Source organism: Suillus plorans, assembly GCF_016647745.1.
Source record: "Suillus plorans strain S12 chromosome Unknown HD556scaffold_6, whole genome shotgun sequence".
Classification (NCBI taxonomy): domain Eukaryota; kingdom Fungi; phylum Basidiomycota; class Agaricomycetes; order Boletales; family Suillaceae; genus Suillus; species Suillus plorans.
The window spans coordinates 636,935-663,618 of record NW_024537390.1 but is presented as its reverse complement, the minus strand read 5'-3'; the positions used below and the strand labels follow the sequence as shown (position 1 = coordinate 663,618).

The window sequence follows — 26,684 nt, the reverse complement described above, 5'->3', positions numbered from 1 at the left end:
TCTTGTCTAAATGATGAGCGTTGATCGAGGTAGACTTAGGTGCAATGAGCACCTAAGAAGTCATACTAGAGACAAGAGCTGATGGGGCTCTTGAAGGAAGTAGTTTTGAGGGAAGATTGAGTGGATTCAAGTTAGAGAATCTAGTACAGGATGACCGACTACTTATACTAAGTGGGAAGGGTTGAGGGCTGGGTTACTGTACTGTAGGTAAGGGTAAAGGGGAAACAGAAAGGGTATAGGTATGCTGGCAACACAGCCTGATCAGTGATGGGAGGTTGAATGCAGAATGAGACCAGGAAACGTTGGAATGAGCCAACGATAAAGATACAATGCACAGCAAGCGCAAGTCAAAGGAAATAGAAAAGGAAAGCCACATTGGTGGCACAAGTCATGACGAGTCATAGTGCTAGGGTACATGCACATGTTGGTGCATTATCTGCAATAAGGTCAGGGAGGGGGGTGGAGACAAGGGATGGGAACAGTCCCGAGGATCCAGTCAACGGATATTCAGTAATGGAGCGTGAGCCAGTAGATGGTGAGGGCAAGGATAATAAGAAAATGATAGGGGGGCCATGTGACTGATGTTACTTGTAACACTTTGATAAACCGTAGTGTTACTCAAAATAAGTTTTGAAAACTCGCTTAACACGCTTAACACACTTTGAACTCTTGAATAAAGTTGGTTTCAACTCGCTCAGAACATGCTCAGCGCACGTTGGCACGAAGTCAGAGATTCAAACACTTGTGATTTTTCAAACTGTATGTTCATAGGGGAAAGTTGTACTTAGAGTAAAAAAAGCAACCCATAGTAGATATACATCGTATTTCAAATGCTAGCATTCATTAAAAAAAGGGAGCCCGCAGAAGAACGAAATCAGCCATAGGTAGTGAACACTGGAGGGACTAAATAAGTGTGGAGGGAAGGAGGACACATGAAAAAGATCTGCGTGAATCTGCAGAGACATAAGGTAAAGTGAAAGATGATGTTGTAGTGGTGGAGAGTATGGCTATCTTCGAGCTGCTTTCCAGGATCCTGCCGTGGCTTGGGCCTTGAGTTGAGTGGATAATGAAGCACACTACTTGATGGGGGCAGACAAAGGCTGGATCTTGAGTGGTGCTGCGCTCTTGTGAGCCCATACCAGCACGGTAATGTTTGGCAGATAAGTGTCATATCCCGTATTCCGGGCCTACATCTGACAATATTCCCATGCCTCATCCGGACCTCTGGATCCCCTATCCATGTCTCCAGACCTTCAGTTCCTCTATCTGTCCAATTTCCAGATCCAATATCCAGACATCTGATCTGACATCCACATCTCCAGATCTGACCTATCTGTCATGTCCCAACTCAAACCTTAAATCAGCGCCCATCCCCTTATGGTAATCACCTGTTTCTGGTTATCCAGTTATACCTATAACCGACTGTACTCATTTCCCGGACCTTGTTCATTTCTGTCTTCATTTTATTATGTTCCGACACACTAGTGTTAGGTGTTCCATGTGCTCCGTCCATAGCCTCACATAGCCTCACACTGCACTGACTGATTCTCCGTTATGTCCTTTGTAGTATATAAACCCTGTAAAGTCTCTGTAATTCCTCAGTCTGAATATCATATTAGTCCTGGCACTAGATCTCACACTAAGTCCTCACATCAGTTCTAGTCCTCCAACTTAGTCAATATCCATCTCAGGCCTAGGGAGGCATTCCCTAGGCCGGAGCTCTGCTCCTCTGATCCTCTGATCCTCTGATCCACCATTCCTCCAAGTTTCCGGAAGTTCCTCCAGAACTTTCCCGCGGTCCTCTGGACCTATTCTGCTTTGGACTTTGTCCTTACAGCCTTTCCTCTGTTTGCTTCTTTTGCATGGACAGTTTAGGCTGTACTGCATAGTAGTACAGGTTGGGGTGGTTGAAAGACTGCATTAGGTATAAGGGGTCGCCTAAACCTAAGTGTGCCTTGAGCCAGCTGGATGAATGCAAAGTCGACCCCTCGAGAAGGGGAGTGTAGAAGGTATAGGGAGTAGTGATGAGTTGGAGAAACCAGTGGCTTGGCGGTAAAAATGAGCCACTGTTGGTCATGTGTGGGACTGGCACTAGAATAGATTTCCTGTAAGATAAGGGTGAATGTTAGCTGGAACATACAAGAGGCACAAAAAGTACTTACCTTGAGTTGGTGACACCTGAAAATTTGGTGTCCTGCTCAGTGCTGTGGGTGAGCATTGAGGCTGGAGGGTGAGGTCAACATTGACACCAACATGCTCACTGCGAGATGAAACTTCAGATCTTTCCAAAATTTCAAACTCCGCCACAAACGACGTCACATATACACCAAATGGATAGGAGTTTTGATTCCCTCGACTTCCGCCCTCACCCCCCAATTGTGACTATGCCTCAACCATCCATCCATAGAGAACTCCTGGCTATTGTAGATCAGGCTGAACTTTCCCTGGCCAAGCTACAGTACCAGAATATCCTGGACAATTGGTCTGACTTTGAGAGCAATTCTGACTTCGAGGACTTACTATCCACTACTTCAGATGATGATAATTCAATCTATCTATCTTTTAGCTCACCTTCCCTCCCCTCCCCCCTCCCCCCTCCCCCCTCTCCCCTATAACAGGGACTTCAGATTCTTCCAGTGATGGTTCTATCTCTTCTGATGACATTACTGTGCCTTATGACCACCTCTGTGACACCATTAATGCTCTTTGTGATGAGGTTAAGAGGGCTCGTGTACTCCAGAAGTCTGATGAGCCTCCCCCACAAGCACCTTAGCTTTACATGTTGGTTCATCACGAAGAACACTGCCCTCACTTGTTTCGGCAGAAACTCCGCGTTAACCCTGAGATCTTCGATGACATCCTCAATTTTATTTCTGATCATCCCATCTTCCAAAATCAGTCCAACAATCCTCAGCTTCCTGTCTCCATTCAACATGCCATTCTTTTAAATCGAGCCAGCCACTATGAACATGCTATTACTCTTGAAGATGTCGCTCAATGGGCAGGCATGAGTGTTGGGTCTGTGGTTAATTACACTAATTGTGTGATGATTGCAGTGCTTGATGCTCACGATCAGTTTATCTGCTTCCCAGCAGATAATTCTGAGGATGCTGACCTGGCTCGCAAATTTGCCGAGTTGCGTACCTGCCCAGAGTGGAAGGGTGGCTTTCTAGCAATTGATGGCTCAACTATGAATCTTTTCACCAAACCTGGTTACTTCGGTGAGACATTTTATGATAGGAAATCCAAATATTCCCTTGGCTGTTAGGTATTTTTTTTATATCTTCATGTGCAAAATTGATGTAATTCTAGGCAGTCATTTTGCCCCATAACCTTCTCATTGTGGATTATTCTCTGGGTCATCCTGGGAGTGTCCATGATGCATTCTCTTTTCTATCTACCCGTCTCTATGAAGAGCATGCTGACCTTCTACCTGATGGTCATTGGGTGTGGGCTGACAGTGCATATCCATTGGAGCCATGGTGCATTGCCCCTTTCAAGAAGCCTCGCAATGGGTGTTGACTAAGGACCAGAAGACATTTAATTATCACCTCTCTAAGGTATTTTTTTGAGGGGACCATATTTCAATGAATTGATTTTTTTTAGATCCATGTTCATGTTGATTATACATTTGCTGTTTTAAAGACCGTATATCCACTTCATGAAGGCAGATCTCAGTGTCTTTATCCTTCTGTTGGCACCAATGGTTGAGGCTGCTTGAGACACCTCATGCTCCCGTGTTGAGCGAATCCACTCATATTTCTTCGTCTCATGATGGTGCTCAGACTTTACCTCGAGTTTTGCGAGGAACTGCTTATGCTTGCTATCATGACGTGACATAGCATCAGACTGTAAGCTCTCAATCTCACCCTGGAACTGGTCCACCTGCTGCATAACATCAGATTTAGTCTTCTTCTTCGAGCTCCCTGCACTGACCGGCAGTGAGGTCTGTGGGGTCGGCGACCCAATATAGTCCGATGACGATGCAGATGTGGTGTTGCGTGTTGTCGATGATGGCATTGACATGCTGCGTGCAATCTCTGGCACCACTGTGTGTCACCCCCCAACGGCTCAATGGCCTCTGTGCACCGAATGCAGAGCGGTTGTCATATGAAGATGCTGGGGATTTGGTGGGGATTTGAAATGGTCGTGGTTGTAGGGCCAAAGGAGGGGGAGAAGGTGACACAGCAAATTGTCATTTGGTCCCCGTAACTTGGGGAGGGTTATCGGTGGTACTGGTATCATTGTACATAATCTCATCATCATCAAGGTGGTTTAAAGCATCTTCAAGGGGGGAGTCTAATTGGATGCAGTTGCGGATCAATTACAGGATTGCCGTGCAAATTCATAGCAAGAGAGGCTCTAGGTGGATATGTAGTGCTGGTGGAATATGTAGTTACAGCAGGAAATGCGCTATGGGAGGTATATACATTGTAGGGCTGGGAGTTTGAGGAGGACTGAGCATCATGAGTAGGTACAGAAGACCATTGAGCACTGGCATCAAAATGTATGGCAGGACCAGCCCTGCTATGTGGTTGGACAAGTGAGTACAAGGTACTTGCATGATCGGCCCCCGGCTTGGATGAGTGAGTCTTAGTGGCCATGGATGGGTTGAAATGCCAGATTTGATCAAGCTCTGTGTACCACGGGAGCTCAATAAGAACTGCATCTATAAGAACCAATCAGCAAAGAACCAAAAGCAAGTGACAGACGACTCACCTAACAAATTTTTCATAGCCATGTCACCTAGTGGCACCACACCGGCATCAGTATCACTGAATTTCACCTTGAGTTTCTTGTATTTTGTTCTGAGACTTAAGGGACTTAGTGTAGGTATGAATGAATGAACGAGAGAACTTACTTTGTGATGCAGTTGGAGACTGCATCACAAAATTTCTTCTGATTCTGTTCATATGCACTGCCATACTTAGGGTGGCCCTCAAAGATGAACTGGGCGATACAGCTATAAATCTGGCCTTTGTCTGAGCCTAAGGGGCAATCATCAACAGAGGCCATCGCCTTCTTCCCATCAGAATAGAAGAGCATCCTGCAGTCAGCAGGGTGAGTTGATAGATGATTTACCAGGACATTGGTTAGGGTGTTTTCACTTTGCCACTGGATCACTATCCTGGGGCCAGAAGATTCAGGAGGGAGCTTTGCCAACAGTCCTTCAGGGGGGGGTGGTTGAGCATCCATAGATTTTGAGCACAATTGAGCATTAGCCCAAAGTCTTGCAGACCGGCGACCACATTGATGAAGGGGAGGCATTGGAGTTGAAACTCCGCCTTGCGGTGGTTGCCTGACTTTGAATTGAGCCACATCAAAGGGTGTTTGGCCAAGAGTTTGAAGTCTCTAGCCGAGAGTTTGAAGCTTCTAACTGAGATTTTGAAACATAGTTAGCCGAGTTTTGAGTAACACTAGTGTAATGATACAACAATGGCTGATCAGTAATACACAGTAAGCTCTCAGCCAAATATAATATTGTGGCCTTGCACAGCCTAGTCTGCTATACTTGCAAGACAAGTGTGTTTGACCTGAGAGGTTAGCTGTTTGGGCTAGATCAATAGTTAGTGAAAAGATAAATGGTCAAAAGTCCGAGCACAGGAAACAATATCCGAAGGTATAATTATGAGTCCAATGTCAAAGTGTCAGGTCCGATGTTTTCGGGTTTAGCACTTTGGTCACCCCATTTCAGGTATGTACCTCTTAGGTTATATTATACCTCTAAAGGTTTTCACCTAGGGGATACTTTTCAGGTGGTCTGGCCAATGTTTTTTTGGTCTTTCCCAAGTATGTATAGGGTCCAAAATGAAATATATTAGGCAAAGTCCAAGGGCCAAAATAATTTTTGTGGGAAAAACCACTGGCTAACTTTTGACCACACATATATTGGGAATTTCCCATGGTGTAGGGGTGTCAGGGGTCCTATCATGATCCAAAAACTCTGGCAAAATAAATAAATCAAATGTGGTGACTAATTGGTCCCACTTTGCCTTGCAGAAGCACATGCAGTGAGGATTAGCCAGCAAAAGGATTGTTCTGGAGGTATGCTCCAAAAAGATCAGATAAATATCAGACCAGCTAAAAACAAAATTGTAGGCAGTATCCAGGATATATTGATGAAAAGCTAGTACCATAACAGAAACAAGTGAGAAGAGGCAAAAAGTAAAATACTATTTGCCTACATACATAGTGCAATAACAAACAAGTAAGAAGAGGTGAAGACCTGCCCATACTAGGTAAAATCTCTGCAAAAGCAAAGAATACTCAAAGCATGTGCCACAACTGAGGCAAGAAATAGACTCTGAGTAAGCCTGCATATGGAAACTCAAAAGTATAGTCCAATGAGACTTGTACAAATAAAATCACACTTCATTAAATTGGTCTTGACATAAGACTGTAGTCTCAGGCTGTGGCTTACATTGGAACTGCAATTGAACTTTGAAATAAGACTTGTGTTTGAAAAAGCAAAGAGGTGAAGTGATGAGCAAATCCAAGGTAGTAGAAAATAACTTGCATGAAGTGGAGGGAGCAATAGTGAGATCAAGCCAACATATTGAGCATTAAAAGTGAGGACATAGAATATACATTGAAACTATCAAAAGGCCAACTGCAGGAAGGATCACAGTAAATAGGAAGAGACAATGAAAACATGTGAGAAGAATCATGGTAAATAAAGAAGGACCATAGAGACATATGGGAAGAACCATAGTGGATGGGAAATGACTATTGAGACACATGGGAAAGACCATGGTAAATAAAAAGAACCACAATAAATGGGAAATGACCATCAAGATATATGGAAAGGACCATAGTAAATGAAAAAGAACCATAGAGATATGTGGAAGGACCACAGTGGATAGGAAATGACTGTTGAAACACATAAGAAGGACTACAGTAAATGAAAAAAGAACTATAGAGACAGGGAAATAATCATCAAGACACATGAGAAGGACCACAGTGGATGAGAAATGATCACCAAGACACATAGGAAGGACCATGGTAAATGAATAAGGACCATAGAGACACATGAGAAGGACCTGTGACAGTGGATGAGAAATAACCATTGAGATATACAGGAAGGACCACAATAAATAAAAAAGACCATAGATAAACATGGGAAGTACCACAGTAGATAGGAAATGACCATGTAAATGAAAAAAGAACCATGGTGAATAGGAACAACTCATGGTGACATGTGAGAAGGATTACATTACATGGGAAAGGCCCACAATTAGATATGGAAAGAACTGTAGTAAATAGAAACAGTCTATAGTGATGTGTGGGAAGAGCCACAGGGGATAGGAATGAGAAGTAAGTAGGTCTTGAAGTGAATGGTCTTTATCATGATTTGAAAGCCATAGAAGCACTAAGCTTCAAAAGAAACATTCAATGAGACTTTCATTAACAATTTCATCAGATATATTCAAGAAGGAAATATCTAAGAAGTGAAGGGGAATGATGTACAAGGGTCTCACTACCTTGTGTGGCTTTATATCCCAATTGCAAGTGCAGGTACTTATAGCTATTTCCATGACCCTATAGTATGATTTATCATGTTTCACTGAGAAAAGTATAGCTAACATGGGAGTCAGGGATGTTATGTGCAGTACTGTTTTTTAAGTGACAATTTAGTATACTCATCAGCTAATGCAATCTCTTCAATCACATCCACTAGTTTATCATCTCTGATATCACAATATGTCTGATCACCTTCCTCATCACTCTCTTCCCCCACTCTGACACTCTCATTATCATCATCATCCTGCAAAAAAAAAAGACTGCACCTGGTCTCAAGCAGCTCAAATTAAATCTTCATTTGAAGGACCCCAACTCTCGACTGGCCAAGCAAAAGGAATCTCTTAAGTTTTTTTCTTCCAGATGACAGAGATGCACAGAAGTTCCTCCACACAGGCACTGAGGTGGAACAACATCACAAGATCATCGGCTGCTGACAAATTAAATATTAATCATGGTATACTGTGATTACATGCACCAGCATCTCTCAATGCAGTTTGTATGGCCTCCCACTCTGTGAACATCCACTCCTGCATCACAGACCACTCTTGCATCAAACAAGTCTCTTCCTCAATGCACTGATCCACTTCAAGCTATAAATGAATACCAGACCTGGTGGCCTCATCTAATAACCAGGCCAGTGGGTGCATATAGTCATTGTCCAGGCCAACATCCTGCCAGATCTCATCATCCACATTGAGTAGAAAGATGCCCTCGCGTGTAATAGAGTGAGATGGAATAGCAGAAGGAGGAGCTCTCTGCTGATGTATAAGGGATTGTTACTGAGTACACAGGCTATTGTAAGTCAAAACCAATTTGAGAATCCCAGGTTCTTGGCATTTGATTGAGTGCTGGGTGTTTATGTGAAGCTTGTGTTCTGCTGAAAATATATGAGACACACTGGAAGTGAGGTCAAATAGAATTAACATATCATTAACTGTTGCTCAATACAACCTCTCTAGTCTCTCCAATTCAAACTTGTGTTGACGGAGATGGTCCCGAATACGAGTTTGTATTGACGAGCATTCAAGCAGACTTTCAGATAAATATTGTTCTTCATTATCTCAAGATCGGCCTTTCCTTGCATTCTAAGAGCAGCTTTATGATGTCAAAGGGTATCTGTGATTTTGGCACATTATGACCGAGCATCAGCAAGCTGCAGATTGAACTCCACAATATTAGGAACACCGCCTACATAAAGCTGCATCTATAGCTCATAGACAGAAGTCTCATGAGCATCCATGGTCTTCTCCAGTGCAAGAATAGTTGTAATGACCTCCGCCACCTTGTTCTGGGATTGCCCTATACAATATACTCAGTGAGGTGGCGAGAACACTAGTAGAACTCTTATGTGGGGTGGGTCATGTCTGGTGAGTAATTTGCACCTTCCATTCAGCATGTAGGACATCCTCATCAATGTCTAAGTTTAGTAAACTGCCCATAGCTGTGTTCTTGTTCATTTGACAATGTACCCATTGCCAATGGAGCCAGTGTCCCAAGCCTTGAATGGATTTTGTGTCCAGGTGGCAAATTTGAACATCAAGAACAAAAAGACGTTGATGGAACTACAGTATAGTCAGAAATGTAGTATAATACATGAATATAGACTTACCCCAGAAACATGTAACAATGGGATGAGTTGTTTAAGAGAACTCCACAGTCGTTCACATCCCTTGCCGTCAGACAGTCCAAAACCCTTGTGCTTCCTCAGGTGGTAGATGATCTAACAGGGCCATTGATGGCCATATGCATGGAATACTGCAACAGTGAAGAATATATGAACAGAGTGTTGTCATCAAGGAGTTTCCATTTTCAGCAGCTTTGTTTTTTGAGTTAACACCCGATGTCATAGAGAGGTCCTACGGTCATCTGAGCAGCAGATGCTTGAACAAGTGATCCAGAAGAGCGAGCACATAGTGTTGCATTTCCCCTGCCAATGTGAGGTTGGCAAGCCAGAGAACATGTTCATATCCACATAGCAGGGCCATCAGGCCCGTGTCACTAAAAAAACGAGTACTTGTCTTTTCATGCTTTTTGTTGGCAGCAATGAAGGATTCCCCACATTCATTCAACACAGATACTGGCACACACATCCTTTCTTCATAGCAATCTTTGTTACCTTTCGCTCTCAAGGCCCGTGTTCAATGTCTTTCTCCACAACAACTTTGTACAAAATCATCCATCATTTTGACATTGTCGTTTGACAGAAAGAAGGTTGGAGTCGGATTAGGAGGGTCAATACTACTAGCACATTGGGGTTATCAATATTTAGGAGATGTTTTTATGTCATACCAAATGTGAAGAAAATATATGAAATTTAAACTGACATAAAGATAGGGACATAACTTCAAATATTGGTAATGTTTTGGACGACATACAAAATTTCAAGCATCGGCAACCATATTCCCATCAACTATATGTCAATAATAATAAGAAATTTGATCGAATTTTCTGTGTGTGCTCAAATTTGAAGTTTAATTCAGACCTAAAACAGCAGACAAAACATGAAATTTGGGACATGACCATATGCCTGCTTATTTATGAAGTTTTGTCCAACAATTAAGATGCTCTGAAAATTTGAAGTTTACACTAGTGGCAGAATATGATGACAAAACTTCAAGTTTTGTCTGCAGACAAAATGAATCACCCAATCATCACCTGCCCATTGCCCAACCATTGCCCACTCACAACTCAGTTGTTGCCTGCTTACCACCTGAACTCATCACCTCATGTATAACATTTGCAGATATGCGAGAATTCAAATATACACTGTGATTATCATGGGTATCTAGTAATAACATACAACACTAATACAATACAAAAGATACAATTGTCAGTATGAATCATTGAGAGGGTTCAGTTGAATTTCTCAATCCCGAGATAGGGATAAAATTACTGCATGAGACTCAGAAATCACCCACCTTGCAAAGTGGCCAACCACCCAGGACACTTTGACTTTTTTGAGACAACTCTGTAAGTTTGTCAAGTACAACTTGGCCAGAAAATCAGGATACATCAAGAAGGGGTCAATTGTATGGTTGTGAATATCCAGTGGGAGATGTCGCTGTACAGGGAACAACATTTCTCCTGTTGTCGTACCATAGATATGATACTAGTGGAGACAGGGGTCAACAATCTATCTCCGTCAGGATAGAACAGAATCTGGCTGTTTTCCAGGTGCATAGATGCCCTGCTGTAGATAATACTAGCAAACTTGAGTGAGGCCTGCAATACTGCTTTTCACCATCTGATAAGAGTATATAAATCCTCAGGTACTACACTGGTCATTGCTGAGTCAGGCGCCTGGACAATATCATCCATAGGATCTTCAGCAAGCTCTTGGTAGGGATCTATACCACCCTTTGGGGTACATACTTTATCCAACAGGACCCTAGTAGTCTAACTGAGGTTTGTCTTGGGGAGCAGCTGAAGACTTTCCACAATGCTGTATATAATCATTAGAAAACTCAGGACAGTAAATACAATGGCAAAGAACTTACCCAATCGAGAAGGACTTTGACATAATCTATCTTAAATGTTCCACCAGCTTTCCTTGGCATACAACCCAGGGTATTGCAGATGAACTTCAATGGTTCCGTATTCTTGTGCAACAGAGAGTCTTTCAGCTTGTTAAAACAAGCCTCTTTGTTGGAAATACTCATCTGGGAAACAAGGAGAGTCTGGATCACAGATATCTGTGTCATTGTCCTAGGAGACACTTCGCCAAAATCATACATAAATGTGGGAATGACAGAAGTCGATGTGGTTGACCTCGAAGTCAAACCAAGTAGATTATGAGTGTGGTGAGGAACTAAGCCTTCCAATAGGCAGTGCATCGAATCCACATTGTCTCTATTGCGAGGTTTCCAATTCTTAAAGTCTTTCCTCTCCTCTGTCAATAAAAGGCAAGCCTGGCTCCAGGCCACCAAACTGACAGAGGAATTGAGATTCAAACAGATTTTTGATGAAGGGTAGATGAGGAGAGTTAATGGATTCCATGACATCATCGCATGCCTGATCCATTACAGCCTCGATATCTCTACACGAGAGGAGACTAGCAAGATAATCTTTGAAGTTGTGGTACAAGAAAATCTTGGTATTAATCTCGACGGATACCAGCACATCATGAGATGGCTTATGCCTGCTGATCTGTGCAGCCAAGTCATCAATCTGAGTGATGATTGCCTGCTTTCACGTCATTATGACATCTGCCCATCAACTGACATTCTTGACAGCTTTGTGAAGCAAAGGTACCTCGCGGCCAATGTCATTAAGGTCACCAGAATCCAGTAGCAAGCAGAAGATCCATTGAATATGGGACTCGATGTTGTCAAGGACATCTAATGCCCTCATGGTTTGCTGACCATGCTCCTTCTTGGATACTTTCTCGCCAGCACCCTTGCGGGTTGACTTCAATGGTGGTGACAATGTTAACTGCCCGAGTTCATCTGCCAGAATGCAAACATGGGATGGAGCAATACTGCTGCCAGTGGTGATGCATGCAGAAAGATTGGAGGTGACAGCCACGGGCTCAGCATGTTCTGCCTTTACACGCTGGATATGAGCAGTGAGTAAGTGTTCTGCTATCAACACTCCTTTTGGTGCACCTGATTCGTCACATCCGCCCCTGGTAATACACTCCTGACACATGCATCATTTGAGCGATGGACGGGACATGGGCATCAGGTGAATGATGCTGACGATAGTATGTACCGTCGTCTATGGGTGATGGTTAAGTCTAGGAGAGTAAAGACCGGGATGACCATTTAAATACAATAAAAGAACAAGGGCAAAGTGAGGGCAACTGTCATATCCCGTGTTCCGGACCCGGACCTATCACGCAATCATCTTCGGACTTCCAGATCCGATCAGCTTCTATCTTCCAGGTCTTTTCCCTTTTCGTACGTCGCTTCTCAGTTAGCCCCTGTTTCCAGTCATCTGGTTATACCTATAACCAACTATACTTAATTTCTATACCTTCTTCATTTCTGTCTTCATTTTATTGAGTTCTGATACACTAGTGTTAGGTGTTCCACATGCTCCGTCCATAGCCTCCCATAGCCTCGCACTGCGCTGACTGATTCTCTGTTTTGTCCTCCATAGTATATAAACCCTGTAAAGTCTCTGTATTTCCTCAGTTCAAATATCATCTTAGATTCTGCTCATTCCCTCCTCCATCCGACTTGAGTCTCCTCTCATCGTTCTCTGATAGTCTTAGGATCAACTCCTATTGACTTACCACCTCCACCTCTACCTCTGGTAGTCCTCCACTGTTTCCTTTCTAGTTTGGACTTCATCCGGATTAGTCTTATCACTTGTTCCCGAAACATCCACCAGAATTCCTGCACATCGGACTCCGGATTCTGGACATCATCTGTTAGCCCTCGGAAGTTAGGGGCACGTACTCAGGTAAGGGGTGCAGCGCATGAGCTGAAGCCAAGCCCTTTGGATACAACCCTTGAGCACGTTCTTAACAGCGACTCACAATAACATAAACTTTACAAGGAAAACAAGGCGACAAAGTACAATGTGCCTACTGACATGGGCACTGATAATGATAAATGAATGTGGATGAACACTCTGAGTATTTGCCAGAAGGAGTGCAGCCATACAGGAACGGAAATGGAATAAAGATCCAGTGGAGGCAGGCGATGAAAGGATGACACGACAGTACATACCGTCGTGCCAAATATTATTGATGATTGATGATGCCCCAGCAGTTGAAGTCGGCTCCTCATAGAAACAGAAGAAACAGAGGTGAGCGACAACATGACAGTACATACCATCATGCCAGGACAATAAAGGTGAATGATGACTATGCTGAGAGCAGTAAACTGCACTCACGTGACTAAAGCCTAACTTATGCAATTGTAATCAACAAGCCTCAACACAACCACCTCCAAGTCCTTTTTGACTGATCAACTCTGAATGCTCAGTGGTATGTACTACTGAGTCTGAGTCGAGTCCAAGTCTTCCTCCCACTACGCAGCAATCTGTACCACTGAGAAGTGTCGGGTTATTGTCCTCGCCTTTTTGGCTCAGCTAAAACCCTTTGGTCAATGACAAGCAGTCCCTCCTTCAAGCACCTCGTCACCTTGCAGTCTATCCCGTCCTCCACCTCATCAGTCAAGCGAATTTTTTTGGCAGTCAGTTGCCTGCTTGCAATATATTTATATTCAGCTCCCAATTGTTTGCAGGTTTTTGTTCACCTAGGTTCTTAATCTTTTGTTTTAGTGAATCCTGAGTTACTACTTGTAGCACTATGTACTCATCTTTTTGTAGTCACTCTGAATCCGACAATCTGACCTCTCCTAATATAATTTTACCCTTGACCTTCGACATACTTTCCTTACTTTCCACATCACTCCTGGCGTGATGTCTTGTTACCTAAGGGTCTTATATAAAGGTTGTGTATAATGACAACACAATTATACACAGTGAAGACTTCTTGCCAGTTCTTAAGTCCATGGTCTCCGACTTTTCTACTCTGTGGGAGGTAATGTGGTCAGTTCTTGGGAGAATTTAGTTTGTTGTCCTCTTCTTGTGTAGTCTTATATGAAGTGTTGTGGAATGTTCTGTGTTCTGGATAAATTCATTAGGTTTTTTTCAGCCTGATAGGTCGTGTTTTAACTTTGTTGTCCTTAGATATGTGTCTCACTTTCTGTTGAAAGAGAGAGTCTTATGGATACACATAAAGCTTCAGAATGAGAGCTGTTTGATGGTTATTGTCATATCCCGCATTCCGGACCAACATCCGATGACGTTCCCACGCCTCATCCGGACCTCCGGACCTCCTGTCCATGTCTCCAGACCCAATCCTCTATCCGTCCGGATCCCTGTACTCCTGCATCTGATATCCGGATGCCAGATCTGATATCCACATCTCCGGATCTCCGGATCCGACCTATCTGTCATGTCCAAACCCAAACCTTAAATCAGCGCCCATCCCCTTATGGTAATCACCTGTCTCCGGACTTCCGGATCCGACCCACATCTATCTTCCTTGCATTCCGGACCCAGACCCATCACGCATTCATCTCCGGACATCCGGATCCGACCCGCATCTATCTTCCGTGCCTTATCCCTTTGTATGTTCCTTCTTGAGTTAGACTTCCTCATTTTCCGTACCTCGTTTCATTTCTGGCTTTATTTTCCTATGTCTTCATCTCCGTCTTCATTTACTATTTTCCGATAGACTAGTGTTTGACTTTTCTACATCCTCCATTCACAGCCTCGCATAGCTTCGGACTGCGCTGACTGACTCTCCGTTAAGTCCTCTGTAGTATATAAACTCTGTAGAATCTTTGTACTTCCTCAGTCTGAATATCATACACATATTAGTCCTCGCACTAGCCTTCACCCTAAGTCCTCGTAACAGTTCTAGTCCTCAGACTTAGTAATTATCCATCTCAGGCCTAGGGAGGAATTCCCTAGGCTGGAGCTCCGCTCCTCCGCTCCTCCGCTCCTCCGCTCCTCCGCTCCTCCGCTCCTCCGCTCCTCCGCTCCTCCGCTCCTCCGCTCCACCATTCCTCCAAGTTTCCGGAAGTTCCTCCAGAACTTTCCCGCGGTCCTCCGGACCTATTCTGCTTCGGACTTTGTCCTTGCAGCCTTTCCTCTGTTTGCTTCTACTCAGGACTTGTCCTGAGTAGCCATTACACATATCCCCGTCAGGACGAAACTCCATTGTAATTTCCGGAAGTTCCTCCGGAAGTTTCCCGCACTCATCTGGAAGTTTCTCGCACTCGTCCGGAAAGTCCTTCCGAAGTTTCCCACGCTTCTCCGGAAGTCCTTCGGACTTCACTGGACTTTCTCCGGACTTCATTCTGAAGTTAAGGGCACATACTCGGTAAGGGGCGCAGCGCACGAGCTGAAGCCAAGCCCCTTGGAATTAGTCCTACCCTTTGTGCATGGTCTTAACAGTTATATAGTCAACCCCTGTAAGGTAGTATATAACCTAGAACAAAATAACGATAACAAAAGTTATATAGTTAACCCCTGTAAGGTAGTATATAACTTAGAGTAGATAATGATATCTTAGATGTTACCTCAAGGCACTTATGTTGGCCTACACTTTAATTCTTAGTGATCTCACACGGTTTGAGACAAGAGTCAAGTGGGAGGATTGTATGTTAAATGTTGTTACAAAGCATGACCAATCATGACTAAACATGTTGAGTCAGCTTAAATAATGTTACAAACCAGAATATTTCCTAGTCACACAATGTGATGACAAATACAATCTGGTGGCTGAAAGAAGCCAAATAAAAGTAAACAGTCAGATATAAACAAAGACATATAAAACTTTGACAAACAAATCTGAAAGAAGCCAAATAAAAATAAATAATGAGAAATAAACAGAAAGTCACATGCTCATAAAAATACAAGGTAAAATAAGCCTGAAAAGTGAAAAATAAAATACAAGACAATGAAATAAAGGAAAAATAGAGAGGTAACTTAGTGACAGAGGGCTAGATAGTCTCTCATATCTTCCTTATCCCTCTAAGAATAGGACATAGTTATTATTCAAAAATCCACTCGATTTAGAAGTCCATTATGAACTTCTATGCACTCCTGATGGAAATGAGCCTAATTGGGACTTTGAACTGTCCACTTGGGTCAGTAATATGGGCAAAACAACCATGTTTTGTGAAATTAAGGAAGAATTGCTGAATTCAGAATTTAGCATGCAGAACTCTAAACTCAAAAGTCACATGACAAACAATTGCAAAATGATCTTCATGCCGAGAATTTTATTTGTAAGGAATTTATCAGCAATGATCTGGATTAGTCAGCCAAAATTGAAATAAAAGAATTCATAAAATCTATCAAAGAAGTGCCAGAACCAGTGCTATGGCCAGTGCCCACTAGCCTCATGTCTAATCAATACAGCATGAGGCATCCACAAATCACATGCACATCCAATTTTGGTAATTTATTGTGTTCTTGGAATATGCTGGAACACACATTCAACAATACTCGCGCCAAAGTGGCTGATTTCCTTTTTCAGAACCCTGGCAACTTCCGGTTCACCACTTCTATTAAGAATGGCAGTTTGACTCTCTCTTTCTACCCCACATCCTTATCCCCACCTTTCGACCTCTTGCAACTGGACATCCCTTCTCCCTCTCATTTGCCCATTCAATGGGAGGGAATGAATCTAATCATCTACAAAATCTAACAAAATCAAACACTACTTCATATTCACCTCCTCCTTGACAAATTTTGCCAACACCAATGGTAATGTTGCATGTGGCACTTTCGCCAATGCCAATGCTAACATTGTGCACAGCACTTACACCAACACCAATCCAGACCCCCATCTTCTGGCCAATGCCAATGACGCTCACTTGCACCTATTGCCTAACACTACCAAACCACATACACTATCTGTATGCTGTGTTACCAATGAACCTTGTTTTGAAAATATCCTTAACTCCAAACCTGATCCAGACCCAGATCCTTGCACTAACTCTCTGATACCTCCCATAGACGCTATCCCAGATAACGTCTTCATCAGAGACTTCGCTTGTGATGATGAACAGGATAAGGAGGCTTTTGTGAAGCCAGTATTAGAGGAAGGTGTTAAGAATGTGCTCAAGGGTCAAATCTGAAGGGCTTGGCTTCAGCTCGTGTGCTGCACCCCTTACCCGAGTACATGCCCCTAACTTCCGAGGGCTAACGGACAACGTCCGGAGTCTGGAGTCTGATGTGTGGGAATTCCGGCGCAGTAGAGGCGAAGGTGACAAGTCTATAGGAGTCGATCCTAAGACTATCGGAGGTCGATGAGAAGAGAGACTCAAGTCGGACGGAGGAGGGAATGAGCAGAGTCTAAGATAATATTTGAACTGAGGAAATACAAAGACTTTACAGGGTTTATATACTACAAAGGACATAATGGAGAATCAGTTAGCACAGTGCGAGGCTATGGACAGAGCATGTGGAGTGCCTAACACTAGTCTATCAGAACTTAGTAAAATGAAGACGGAAATGAATAAGGGATGGAAAATAAAGCATACTAACTGATAAGGGAAATGCTCAAGGGAAAAGGCACGGAAGATAGGAGCTAACTGGATCCAGAAGTCCAGAAGTCCAGAGATGATTGCATGATTGGTCCAGGTCTGGAACGCAGGATATGACAGAAGGAGAAGTTCTTTCAGCACAGGACCTGAAGGATGAGGCACATGATGCTTCCAATGGTGAGCACATAAAGACTATAAGTTTTTATGATGCACTCATCACAATTCTAGTTTGCACAGCTCAGGATAATAATGTCAAACCTTTTGGTACCTATTCCTCATGCTCGTCTATAGCATCAACACCACCACACACATCACCATCTACCTACTTGTTTGATGATGAACAAGCAGGTCAAAATGATGACTCACTCAACGTCTATTTTATTCGTCTAACAATAGACCAAGAAGAGTCTACCTACTTGAACTCTAGTTCCCCTGTACCAGCAAGCACCATCATAATGGCACCTCCTAATTCAAAGGATTAGCTGAGTCTTGAGAATGAGTACATGCCTTTTCTTGTTCTATTGCTTCTGTTTAAGCATGATATTGACACTCCCTCTCATCATGCATTGCTTAGATACGAGAAAGATGAGGACGATGTGCATATACCTCATCACCTACCCCTGCAGCAACTTCAGGGAACATCTCCTATTATGGACCTGCTCATGCAGATGGTAGGACCAAAATCTCTTTTATAGGACCGACTTGCACGGAGGCTGAAGAGCACCTTAACAGCGAGTCAGCCAAGTATGACAACTATCATTCAGTGTATATCCCTAATGTTGTGCAGGCCATCGAGTCATTCTGCTTCTGTCGGGACGAAATCATCAGAAATGACTGGAACTCTCATATGTTCCAAGACGGGTCATACTCTGGGCACCCTGTTATATCTGGGGGAGCTAAACTCCCTACAGGAGGCCCTCGATCCAGACGAACATGGTACAAACATGTTCATGAAATTCAAGATCATCATGCTCACAGCTGGCACCTTATTAACGTCATCGAGAATCTAGGTCATTACGAGGATGTGAATCTATTCTTTTCTGAAAGTGAGTGAAAATAGCTAAATTCCTATGCTGCCATTATTGAAAACCATGGAGAGCCTATCCTTGCCTCAAAGATCTTAGAAGACCTACTCATGCCCTTCCCTGACAAGGACACCATTCATGCACTCACAGAATCTCTACTCCTCGATGTTGGGACTGTCAAGGACATCCTTTGTCTTGCCTTGGACAGAGACCTAGTCCTTGGCATCGCACACACAGGCCTCACTACCATTGCTACCTCCCTCTTGTCCAGTGAGATGTTACTTTAATATCAGAGAAGCAATAGTAAAAAGTTGTGAAAAGCACATCTCACGATGGCCTGAGAAGGTTGCTCAGGCACTCTTTGCTGAAAACATTACCACAAGCCGTGCAACTGGATTCTCACCTTTCTACCTATTACATGGAGTCCATCCTGTTCTACCTTTTGACCTAGTGAAGCTACATTCCTTGTTTAAGGATTTCACATGGATCTGAATCCTGTTGATTTTCTCACATTATAAATATGCCAAATCGAAAGACATCCTGAAGACTTGAGATGTGCCGCTAAGACATTAAAGAAGGCCAGATTTAAGTCCAAGCTTCAGTTTGAACAGAAATATCATCTGAGGATGCACAGAAAATCATTCGCACCAGGTGATCTTGTACTAGTTGAGAAAGAACTGAATCACAAAACTAAACAACAATACTTAGGACCCTTTGTTGTTGAGAGAGAAACCAAAGGTGGATCCTACATTCTTAAAGAAATGAACAGAACTTTGCCTAGACGTGGTGTAGCCTCCTTTAGACTAATTTGGTATATAAGCCGGAATGATCCTACTCTGCAATCAATTGCAGATACTCTTGATATGTTAAGATGGGACTAAAGTGGGCCGCTTCTAGAGGCTACTGAGAGACCAGAAGAGATCAGACTAGAGTCCAGAGTAAGTTGCCAAAGAGGCAGGGAACACTGGACTCTGGGGTATGGGCGACGTATGGCAAACAAATGTAAACAGACAAGCCACAATCAAAGGTAAGTAATAACTCGACATATGGACGTCCTAGGGAGGTTAAGAAGTCATGTAAATGGTAAGTAAAGTGTCAGGAATAATACTATGAGTATGAAGGCACAATAAGACACATAAAAGACATAGACATGCATACTGTAGAGGTGAATGATCATATAACTAACACTTGAGGAATTGAATTGTTCATATTGTTCAGCATGCAGGTCTACTGGAAAGCTCCTATCAATCTTGGAAGAAAGTGGATGTACCGGATGGTGGTTGGTACTCTCTGGAAGAAGGAACTTCTGAAGAAAATTGAGGACAAAACTGGTGTGAAGGCTGGGGAAAAGGATATGTATTACTCTAAGTATCTCAAAACAAGGAGTTCCTCCTATGTTCAAGTGGATATGGCAAGATAAAAGAGCAAGGACATTCTGCGACATGTCACTGCTGAGATGTTCAAAAAGGCAGGAATGCGGCTATTCATACTGTCAGCTTGGAAAGGCGAAGAAGGAAAACTAATGGTCTCGAGGTAAGTCACCAACTCAGCAGATTTCAGACAATCTCAGGTCTAGTCAACCAACAGCCACAACTTCAATAGAGAAATTAGTAACAGAGAGAGTTTTATCAACACTCACAACTGGATGGATATAGTGCCAGAATGGAAGTCTTGCACGTCCAAACAGTTCAATGAGCATTCTTGGAGTTCTTTTTGGCAATCAAACTTCGCTAACTGATTTGGATGAGAAAAACAAGGAAGTAGACTCTGACAATACCCTGGTAAAAAGAGCAGAAAGACAAGAGATATGTCCTGAGGATAGGGACAGGTTTCCTGTCTGGTCCTGTGACATTCTTTGTTATTCTCACATAGATGATAGAGGACTGCACCAGATGGCCAAAAGAGGTGGTGCTATGGAAGGAAGTAATACCAAGGCAGGAGGAGCTGATCCCACTGCTGTATCTTCCCGATGGAAGAAAACTTTGGGAGTTCTCTCGGATAAACAGACAAGAGGCCATCACAACCAGACAACTCATAAAAATGCGCCCTGCACAATCGACTGCATTGCATAGTTCATCATAAGCTGTGGATGTGACACAGGGAGTGGTAATGCCAGAGCCATCGGCTTCCAAAGCACTGCCGATGCCTTTAGACAATCTTATTTGGAGCAATGGGACTCCAGTTCAGGTCAAAGGATATTAAAGCTCCTATCAATCTTGGGAGGAAGTAGACATACCGTATCATCACAAAATCGGGCTGGCTTTGTTTTTCATAGATATTTTTAGCAAAATCATACAAAGTATCCATAAATTATACCCAAATACAAAGCAATATATTAGTGCCACCATCACGACGCCCAATGACAATAAACCTGTAATTCCGATGAAAACATGTATGCCTCATAACTGTGGTGGTTATAAATAAATCAATGAAGGGAGGCTGGCATCTCTCCTAAAGATGATCATATGCTGTCTGAGCTTGAATTTGTGACAGTTATGTGCAATGCTAACCAGTTGGCAATCTAGAGTTGCAATATTCTCATCATAGGTGTCAAACTTTACAATATGTAACAGTTATGCAGTATGGTCATGTATTACCTAAGCTTGAATTTGTGATGGTCGTTTGCAATGCCAACCAGTTGACAATCTAGAGGTACAATATTCTCGTCATATATGTGAAACATTACAATATATGTGTAACAATTATGCAGCATCATCAGTTACTGCCCAAACTTGAACTTGAGATGGGCCACTTGCAATGCCAACCAGAATTGTACCATTCTCGTCATAGGTGTAAACAAGTTATTTATGTAACAACTATGCATTAGTACGATTGTCTTTGAAGTCAGTTCAAAAAAGTATGACAAAGATATCAGTCTTGGAGATCTCTGTGATGCAACCAGCAACATAAGTCTGGAGACAAGTACAGAGTTGCGCACCCTGCACGCTGCACGTCCTGTCAAATAAAAGAGCTTGTGCGTTTTATTTTCAAGATTTCCCGCTTATGTGCACTGTGACTGCATGTTTTCAAACACATTGAGAGCCTCTGCCTTTGCAAAGCCAACCTTTCAAATGTCGAAGCTCAACCATTCTGTGAACACCTGCAGACGGTAGGTTTGATAGGAAACATATTGTACAAGTCGAACACTGATACAGCGTAAAGTGATGAAAACATGCAGTAATACAGTTTGAAAACCAGAGTGATGAAAAACATGTCAATTCACACGAGACGCACAAGTAGGAACAATATGTATTATGTGATCCTTCCTCTCTTCTTGCTCGTTCCAGCTTTACCCATATCCTCACTCTCATCTGCAGCACACTTGAGGAGGTTGTGTTGCCACGAGCGATACTGATAGAATCCCGTCTGCTTCACTGCTGCCCACAGTTGCTTGGTGCATTTGTCCCAACCAATCCTTCACAATCTGGAGTGCGTCACTGAAAATAATAGAACTGGTGAATTTACGATAACAGTAAATACTAGTAGTGCTTACAGTAATTTATCTTCATGTGCATGCTCAGTCTGTAAGTGCTCAACAACTGCATCACAGATTTTCTCGAGCATGCATTGGAACATATGTTGGACTTTCTCCAGGCCCCTCTCGTTTTTGTTGGGGTAAAGTACCTGTGAATGTGAAGTCAGCATTAATATCAGACAACTCTAAGGATACGTACAGCACTCGCATAATATCTAGCATTACGATACTTCAGGTTCAACGATTTCTTAGGAGGGCGTATCCATGTAGTTATAGTGACTGTCGCAGGATGGAACACTTGTGCTGCTACAAGTGGGAGATCTTGACAAGTGAGATGTCTTGTTCAACTGAGGGGGTTTCTCTGAGAAGAAAATTTCCTAGAAGAGGGATCTCTATAGAATAATGTAAGTTTCTTATTTTAAGAAACTTATTATCTTAAGGGACTTGTTTCCCTGCACTTGATCTGTTATAAACTTCAAAGGGATTATCTTTGCAAGAACAGATCTATCTTTGAGATAGCTAATGCAAGTGGGAGATCTTTACAAGTGAGATGTCTTGTTCCCGGGTTTCTCTTGTGTGTGAGAATGATTTGTCCAGAGGAGGGATCTCTGTTTTTTGGGGGGGAGAATGGGCTCTCCTTATATAATACATTTTGTGTGGGAAAGTAATGTAGGTTTGCAAGCAATAAAATAAAGAGAGAACCAATCAGAATATTGGGTGAAACCCAATAAAAGTATAAAATACAAATAAAAGATGGAGCAATGACATCAGAGATGACATCATAGTGGAGCTAGAACATTCTAGGGCCTATGACATCATTATGACTTCATACATTACATCATAATTTCCAACAGAATCATCTAGAACTTTCTGTGGAGTTATATGACATCATACTCAGAAATAATATTTTCTGGAGTATTGGGTAGGTCATAGCATCCTAAATAAAAGAAAATAAAAGAACAATGCTAGAGAAAACAAGATAGAAACTTACGTCAAAAAGCTGCATTCAACTGTCACGTGCTGGCATCAAACACTGGCGAAATTATGTTTGAAAATGGACAATTAGTCCAGGTCTACGCTAGCAATGTCGATGGGAACTACTCATCTGTACGCAAGATTGTGCCTTGCTGGTTCGCACCACGATGAATTGTCACCAAATGAGGCAACTCATATCAAGTCTCCACCCTGGAGGGATTCCCAATAGCTAGATGGGTGCATGCTAGATGCCTCCATCTGTTCTTACCATGGACTGGCTCCTTGCTAGAAGAAGTGGAAAGAGAAAGGGCACAAGACCAGGGAGAGGAAGACCCACTAGGACGAGATATGGAAATGGGGAGTGTTGAGAATGAGTTCGACAATGGAAACGACAATATCAAGGATTGAATAAGGACACCACTACACTGATGCTCACTGATTGCCTTGTTGTGCGACCCCAGAGTGTTGCATGTCCTGGGGGGGTACTTGTGACGGTTAGGGTTGGCTGTGGTTGTGGTCTGGCGGCAGTTGGTTGTGGCTTGCTTGTGGTCTGGCAGGGCTTGCTTTGGAGAGAGTTGGCTTGAGGTTTGGGTGCGAGCAGCCTCAGGGTCAGTAGATGCTAGGGGCAGAGTGGCAGGGCAGGTTGTGAGGTTGCGAGGCTCGGAGGCAGTAGAGAGGTGGCTGTTCGGAGTTGTGCGGTATAAATGTTTACCAGGTGCTCTACAGTTTCTTCTGGAGCTACCACAGTATCTGATGGGGTTGCAAGGGTATTAACTATTGCTAGCTGTGTCTATTCTTGCAGGTTTGCAATCATAGCATTAGTGATCTGCATGAGACTATTAACAGTGTCCAATAGCTCACTAGACAAGCAAGGGGGAGGAATGGGAATTCCACTATCATAGGAGGGTGGAGGGGTTGCAGTAGTTCATCCAATTGGTTGTGGAGACGGTGGACAAGCAACTCTGGCAACTCATTCAGCAACGACATAAATAGCCGTCTGGATATCAAACTTAACTTCCTCAGGAATAAGATGCAAAGCGTAGGAATGAATGTGTTTCTGTAAATGCATGATACCATGCTGAACATGTGGTTTCTCCACATGTCGAAGGAACCTCTCAATGAGGTTGGTGGAACAGATGATGTTGACGATGAGGTTGACGGAGAAGGTGTTTCGAGAAATAAGGATTCTGTTGATTTTGATAGCATGTTGGGGGCAGAGGATTGCTGCTTCAATGAGCGTGAGGTCTTCGACTTCTGAGACAAAACTTGCAAAACTTCCTTCGTCAGATGAGAAGTTGGTTTGTGCAAACATAGATCCATAGGGGAGAGTGTAGGAGACTGGGAAGGACATTTTGGTTTAGGCTGGGAAAAGGTGATGCAGTTGTAATAATTTCTGATTTCAGAGTGCATGTTGTCTTTTATAAGCTGAGACTCTGGGTTTCTTCGGCATTTCCCAGGTTTTCTGTGGGGATCCACTCATTGCTTGCAGAAGAATATCCTTTCCACGATACCAGATACCAGCAATGTTTCCCATTGCCTTTATGAGCAAGGATGGCTTCAATTTCATATTCTTCTTCTTCTTCTTCTTCTTCTTCTTCTTCTAGAATATCAGGTGGGGTTCTAGGAAGTCGGACCATGGACGTCATTTTGCTATAGGACGATAACTGAGAAGCATGGAACGTGGGGTTTGGCTATTCCTTCGGAGGAAATAGTTTTGTGACAAGGAACAATAATCACCCCCTTACTAAGCCCATGGTCTACCATGACCATGATAGAATCGAAGCCAGAGGACAGGGGCAAATCTGTGATAAGATCTACAGAGATCTGAGAGAAGGGTCTAGTGGCGGCAGATGAAATAGGAACCAGGGGAGGTGTTACTGGATGGGTGTTTGCTTTCATCTGTTGACAAGTAGCGCAGCCATCAACATATTTCCAGATGAATGCCCCCATACCAGGCCACCAGGCCACTCGTTTTACTAGTTCTTTGGTATTTATAGCCAATAATTCTCGATCGAAGATCTGATAGTTTCTTTCGGCTGGGTTAAGGGATTGGGATAGATATGCACAAGGGTGATAAACACCGTTTTCATCGGTTTGTAACAAGACTCTGCCTATTGCAACTAAAGAGGCATCGGTAGCAATGGCGAATTGCTTGAGTGGATCAGGGTTTCTGAGGACGGGATGAGTTGTGAAACAAATCTTGAGACAATCAAAGGTTTGCTGGCAAGTAGAATCCCAAAGAAAGGTGGTGTCTTTCTTTGTTAAATCAATAAGGGGTCGGGCTATATCAGAGTAGTGGGAGACGAAAGCTCGGTAGAAGTTGCAGAATCCCAAAAACAATCAGACTTCTTTAATGGAAGTGGGTACCGGCCAATTCTTGATGCCGTCAGTCTTGGCTTTATCCATTTCTACATGTCCAGGCTTGATGACCATCCCTAGGTATTCAACTTCATTGGCGTCAAAGGTGCACTTTTCTGGTTTCAAAAACAACTTTTCCTCTCTGATTTTCTCCAGTATTCATCTAGTCTGATCTTGATGTTCTTTAAGTGTTTTTGAAAAGATTAGGATATTGTCCATATATATCACCAACCATCCTTCAAGAGATGAGAGAGATGGAAATGCAAAGTTCTTTCTTTTCACCAATAGCTCATATAAGACATACAGGTTCTTCTGGAGATACTATAGTCGATCTAGTTCTCCAGTTTAAAAATCCTCTTGGATGCGCCTGGTTTCTTCTTCTTCATTCAATTTGCAAATAAATAGGGGTCCTTTCTTCCTTTGAGGACATTCTTTGGCATGATGTCTGGTCTGATGCAAATGAAACATTTTCTGACACGCATGTGTTCCTGGCAGTCTGATTCGGTGAGCCAGTCTATGACCATGGCATCACGGTCTCTGGTTGGAAGAGATCTGATGAATTGTAGCTGCATGTAGCAATTATCAATATCCACTACGACCTCCACAAAGTCGTCAAACGTATTAGGGACGCCTCCTGCATTGAATAGTTTGACGAGTATCCCCATGTTAAGTCCTTCTTGGAAATGGAAGATCTTGGTGGATTCTTCCTTTATCTTTGCTTGGGCAACCAGTCTTTGATAATCGGCTATGTAAGTCTGGAGATCTCCATTTCCTTGTTTAAGGTTTCGGATCTTTGCCATTGCTGTTCCAGAAGGGTTGATGGAAGAGAAGGCCTTTTTGAATGATTCCAAGAAGTCTTTCATTGTTCCATATCCCTTCTTCTGTCCAGAGGAGTCAATGAATTGTGCATCCTCAAGGAATTCTTCTTTCCATAATCTGGCATTTCCTTCATTCATGAAGGACGTGATGAAGATAATGTGTTCCTTGTGGTCCTTGTAAAGCTTGTCATTGATGTCCATGTAAGCATTACAAGAGAGGAGGAACGATCTGGAAAGTTCTCTATCTCCATTGAAAATGGGAGGATGGTTAATCTTGTATTCAAATTCTTTGACATTCAACGTGTTCGGTGTGTTCGACATGTTAAGTGATGGTACAAGAGTACCAAGGTTCAGGGCTTGAAGTTTTGGGGTGAGTGATGTCAGTTTGCTTGCCTGCACTAGCTGTCTTGCTCAGCCAGGTATTTTCTTGGTTTGGTTTTTTTGTTTCTTTGACACACACAGATAGGTGGTGTCTTTTGACTTGAATCTTTTGAAA

At 42.9% G+C, this 26,684-nt stretch overlaps 3 protein-coding genes across 3 annotated transcripts; 1 reads left to right on the top strand and 2 right to left on the bottom strand.

The window, feature by feature from the left end:
- Nucleotides 1-3,639: 3,639 nt before the first annotated feature.
- On the bottom strand, nucleotides 3,640-4,026 carry HD556DRAFT_1438227 (uncharacterized protein; the record flags this gene model as incomplete). The annotated part of the gene is made up of 2 exons (XM_041305821.1): nucleotides 3,640-3,885; nucleotides 3,937-4,026. The coding sequence occupies 2 exons, from the start codon at nucleotides 4,024-4,026 to the stop codon at nucleotides 3,640-3,642; spliced, it is 336 nt and encodes a 111-aa protein (XP_041165373.1).
- A 7,365-nt stretch (nucleotides 4,027-11,391) lies between these two features.
- HD556DRAFT_1438225 (uncharacterized protein) lies at nucleotides 11,392-12,284 on the bottom strand (the record flags this gene model as incomplete). Its single annotated transcript, XM_041305820.1, has 4 exons — nucleotides 11,392-11,703; nucleotides 11,743-12,072; nucleotides 12,126-12,159; nucleotides 12,220-12,284. 4 exons carry the CDS (start codon nucleotides 12,282-12,284, stop codon nucleotides 11,392-11,394), a joined length of 741 nt encoding a protein of 246 aa, XP_041165372.1.
- Nucleotides 12,285-19,781: 7,497 nt separating this feature from the next.
- On the top strand, nucleotides 19,782-20,644 carry HD556DRAFT_1304348 (uncharacterized protein; the record flags this gene model as incomplete). The annotated part of the gene is made up of 4 exons (XM_041299672.1): nucleotides 19,782-19,930; nucleotides 20,035-20,095; nucleotides 20,218-20,343; nucleotides 20,435-20,644. 4 exons carry the CDS (start codon nucleotides 19,782-19,784, stop codon nucleotides 20,642-20,644), a joined length of 546 nt encoding a protein of 181 aa, XP_041165371.1.
- Nucleotides 20,645-26,684: the final 6,040 nt, after the last annotated feature.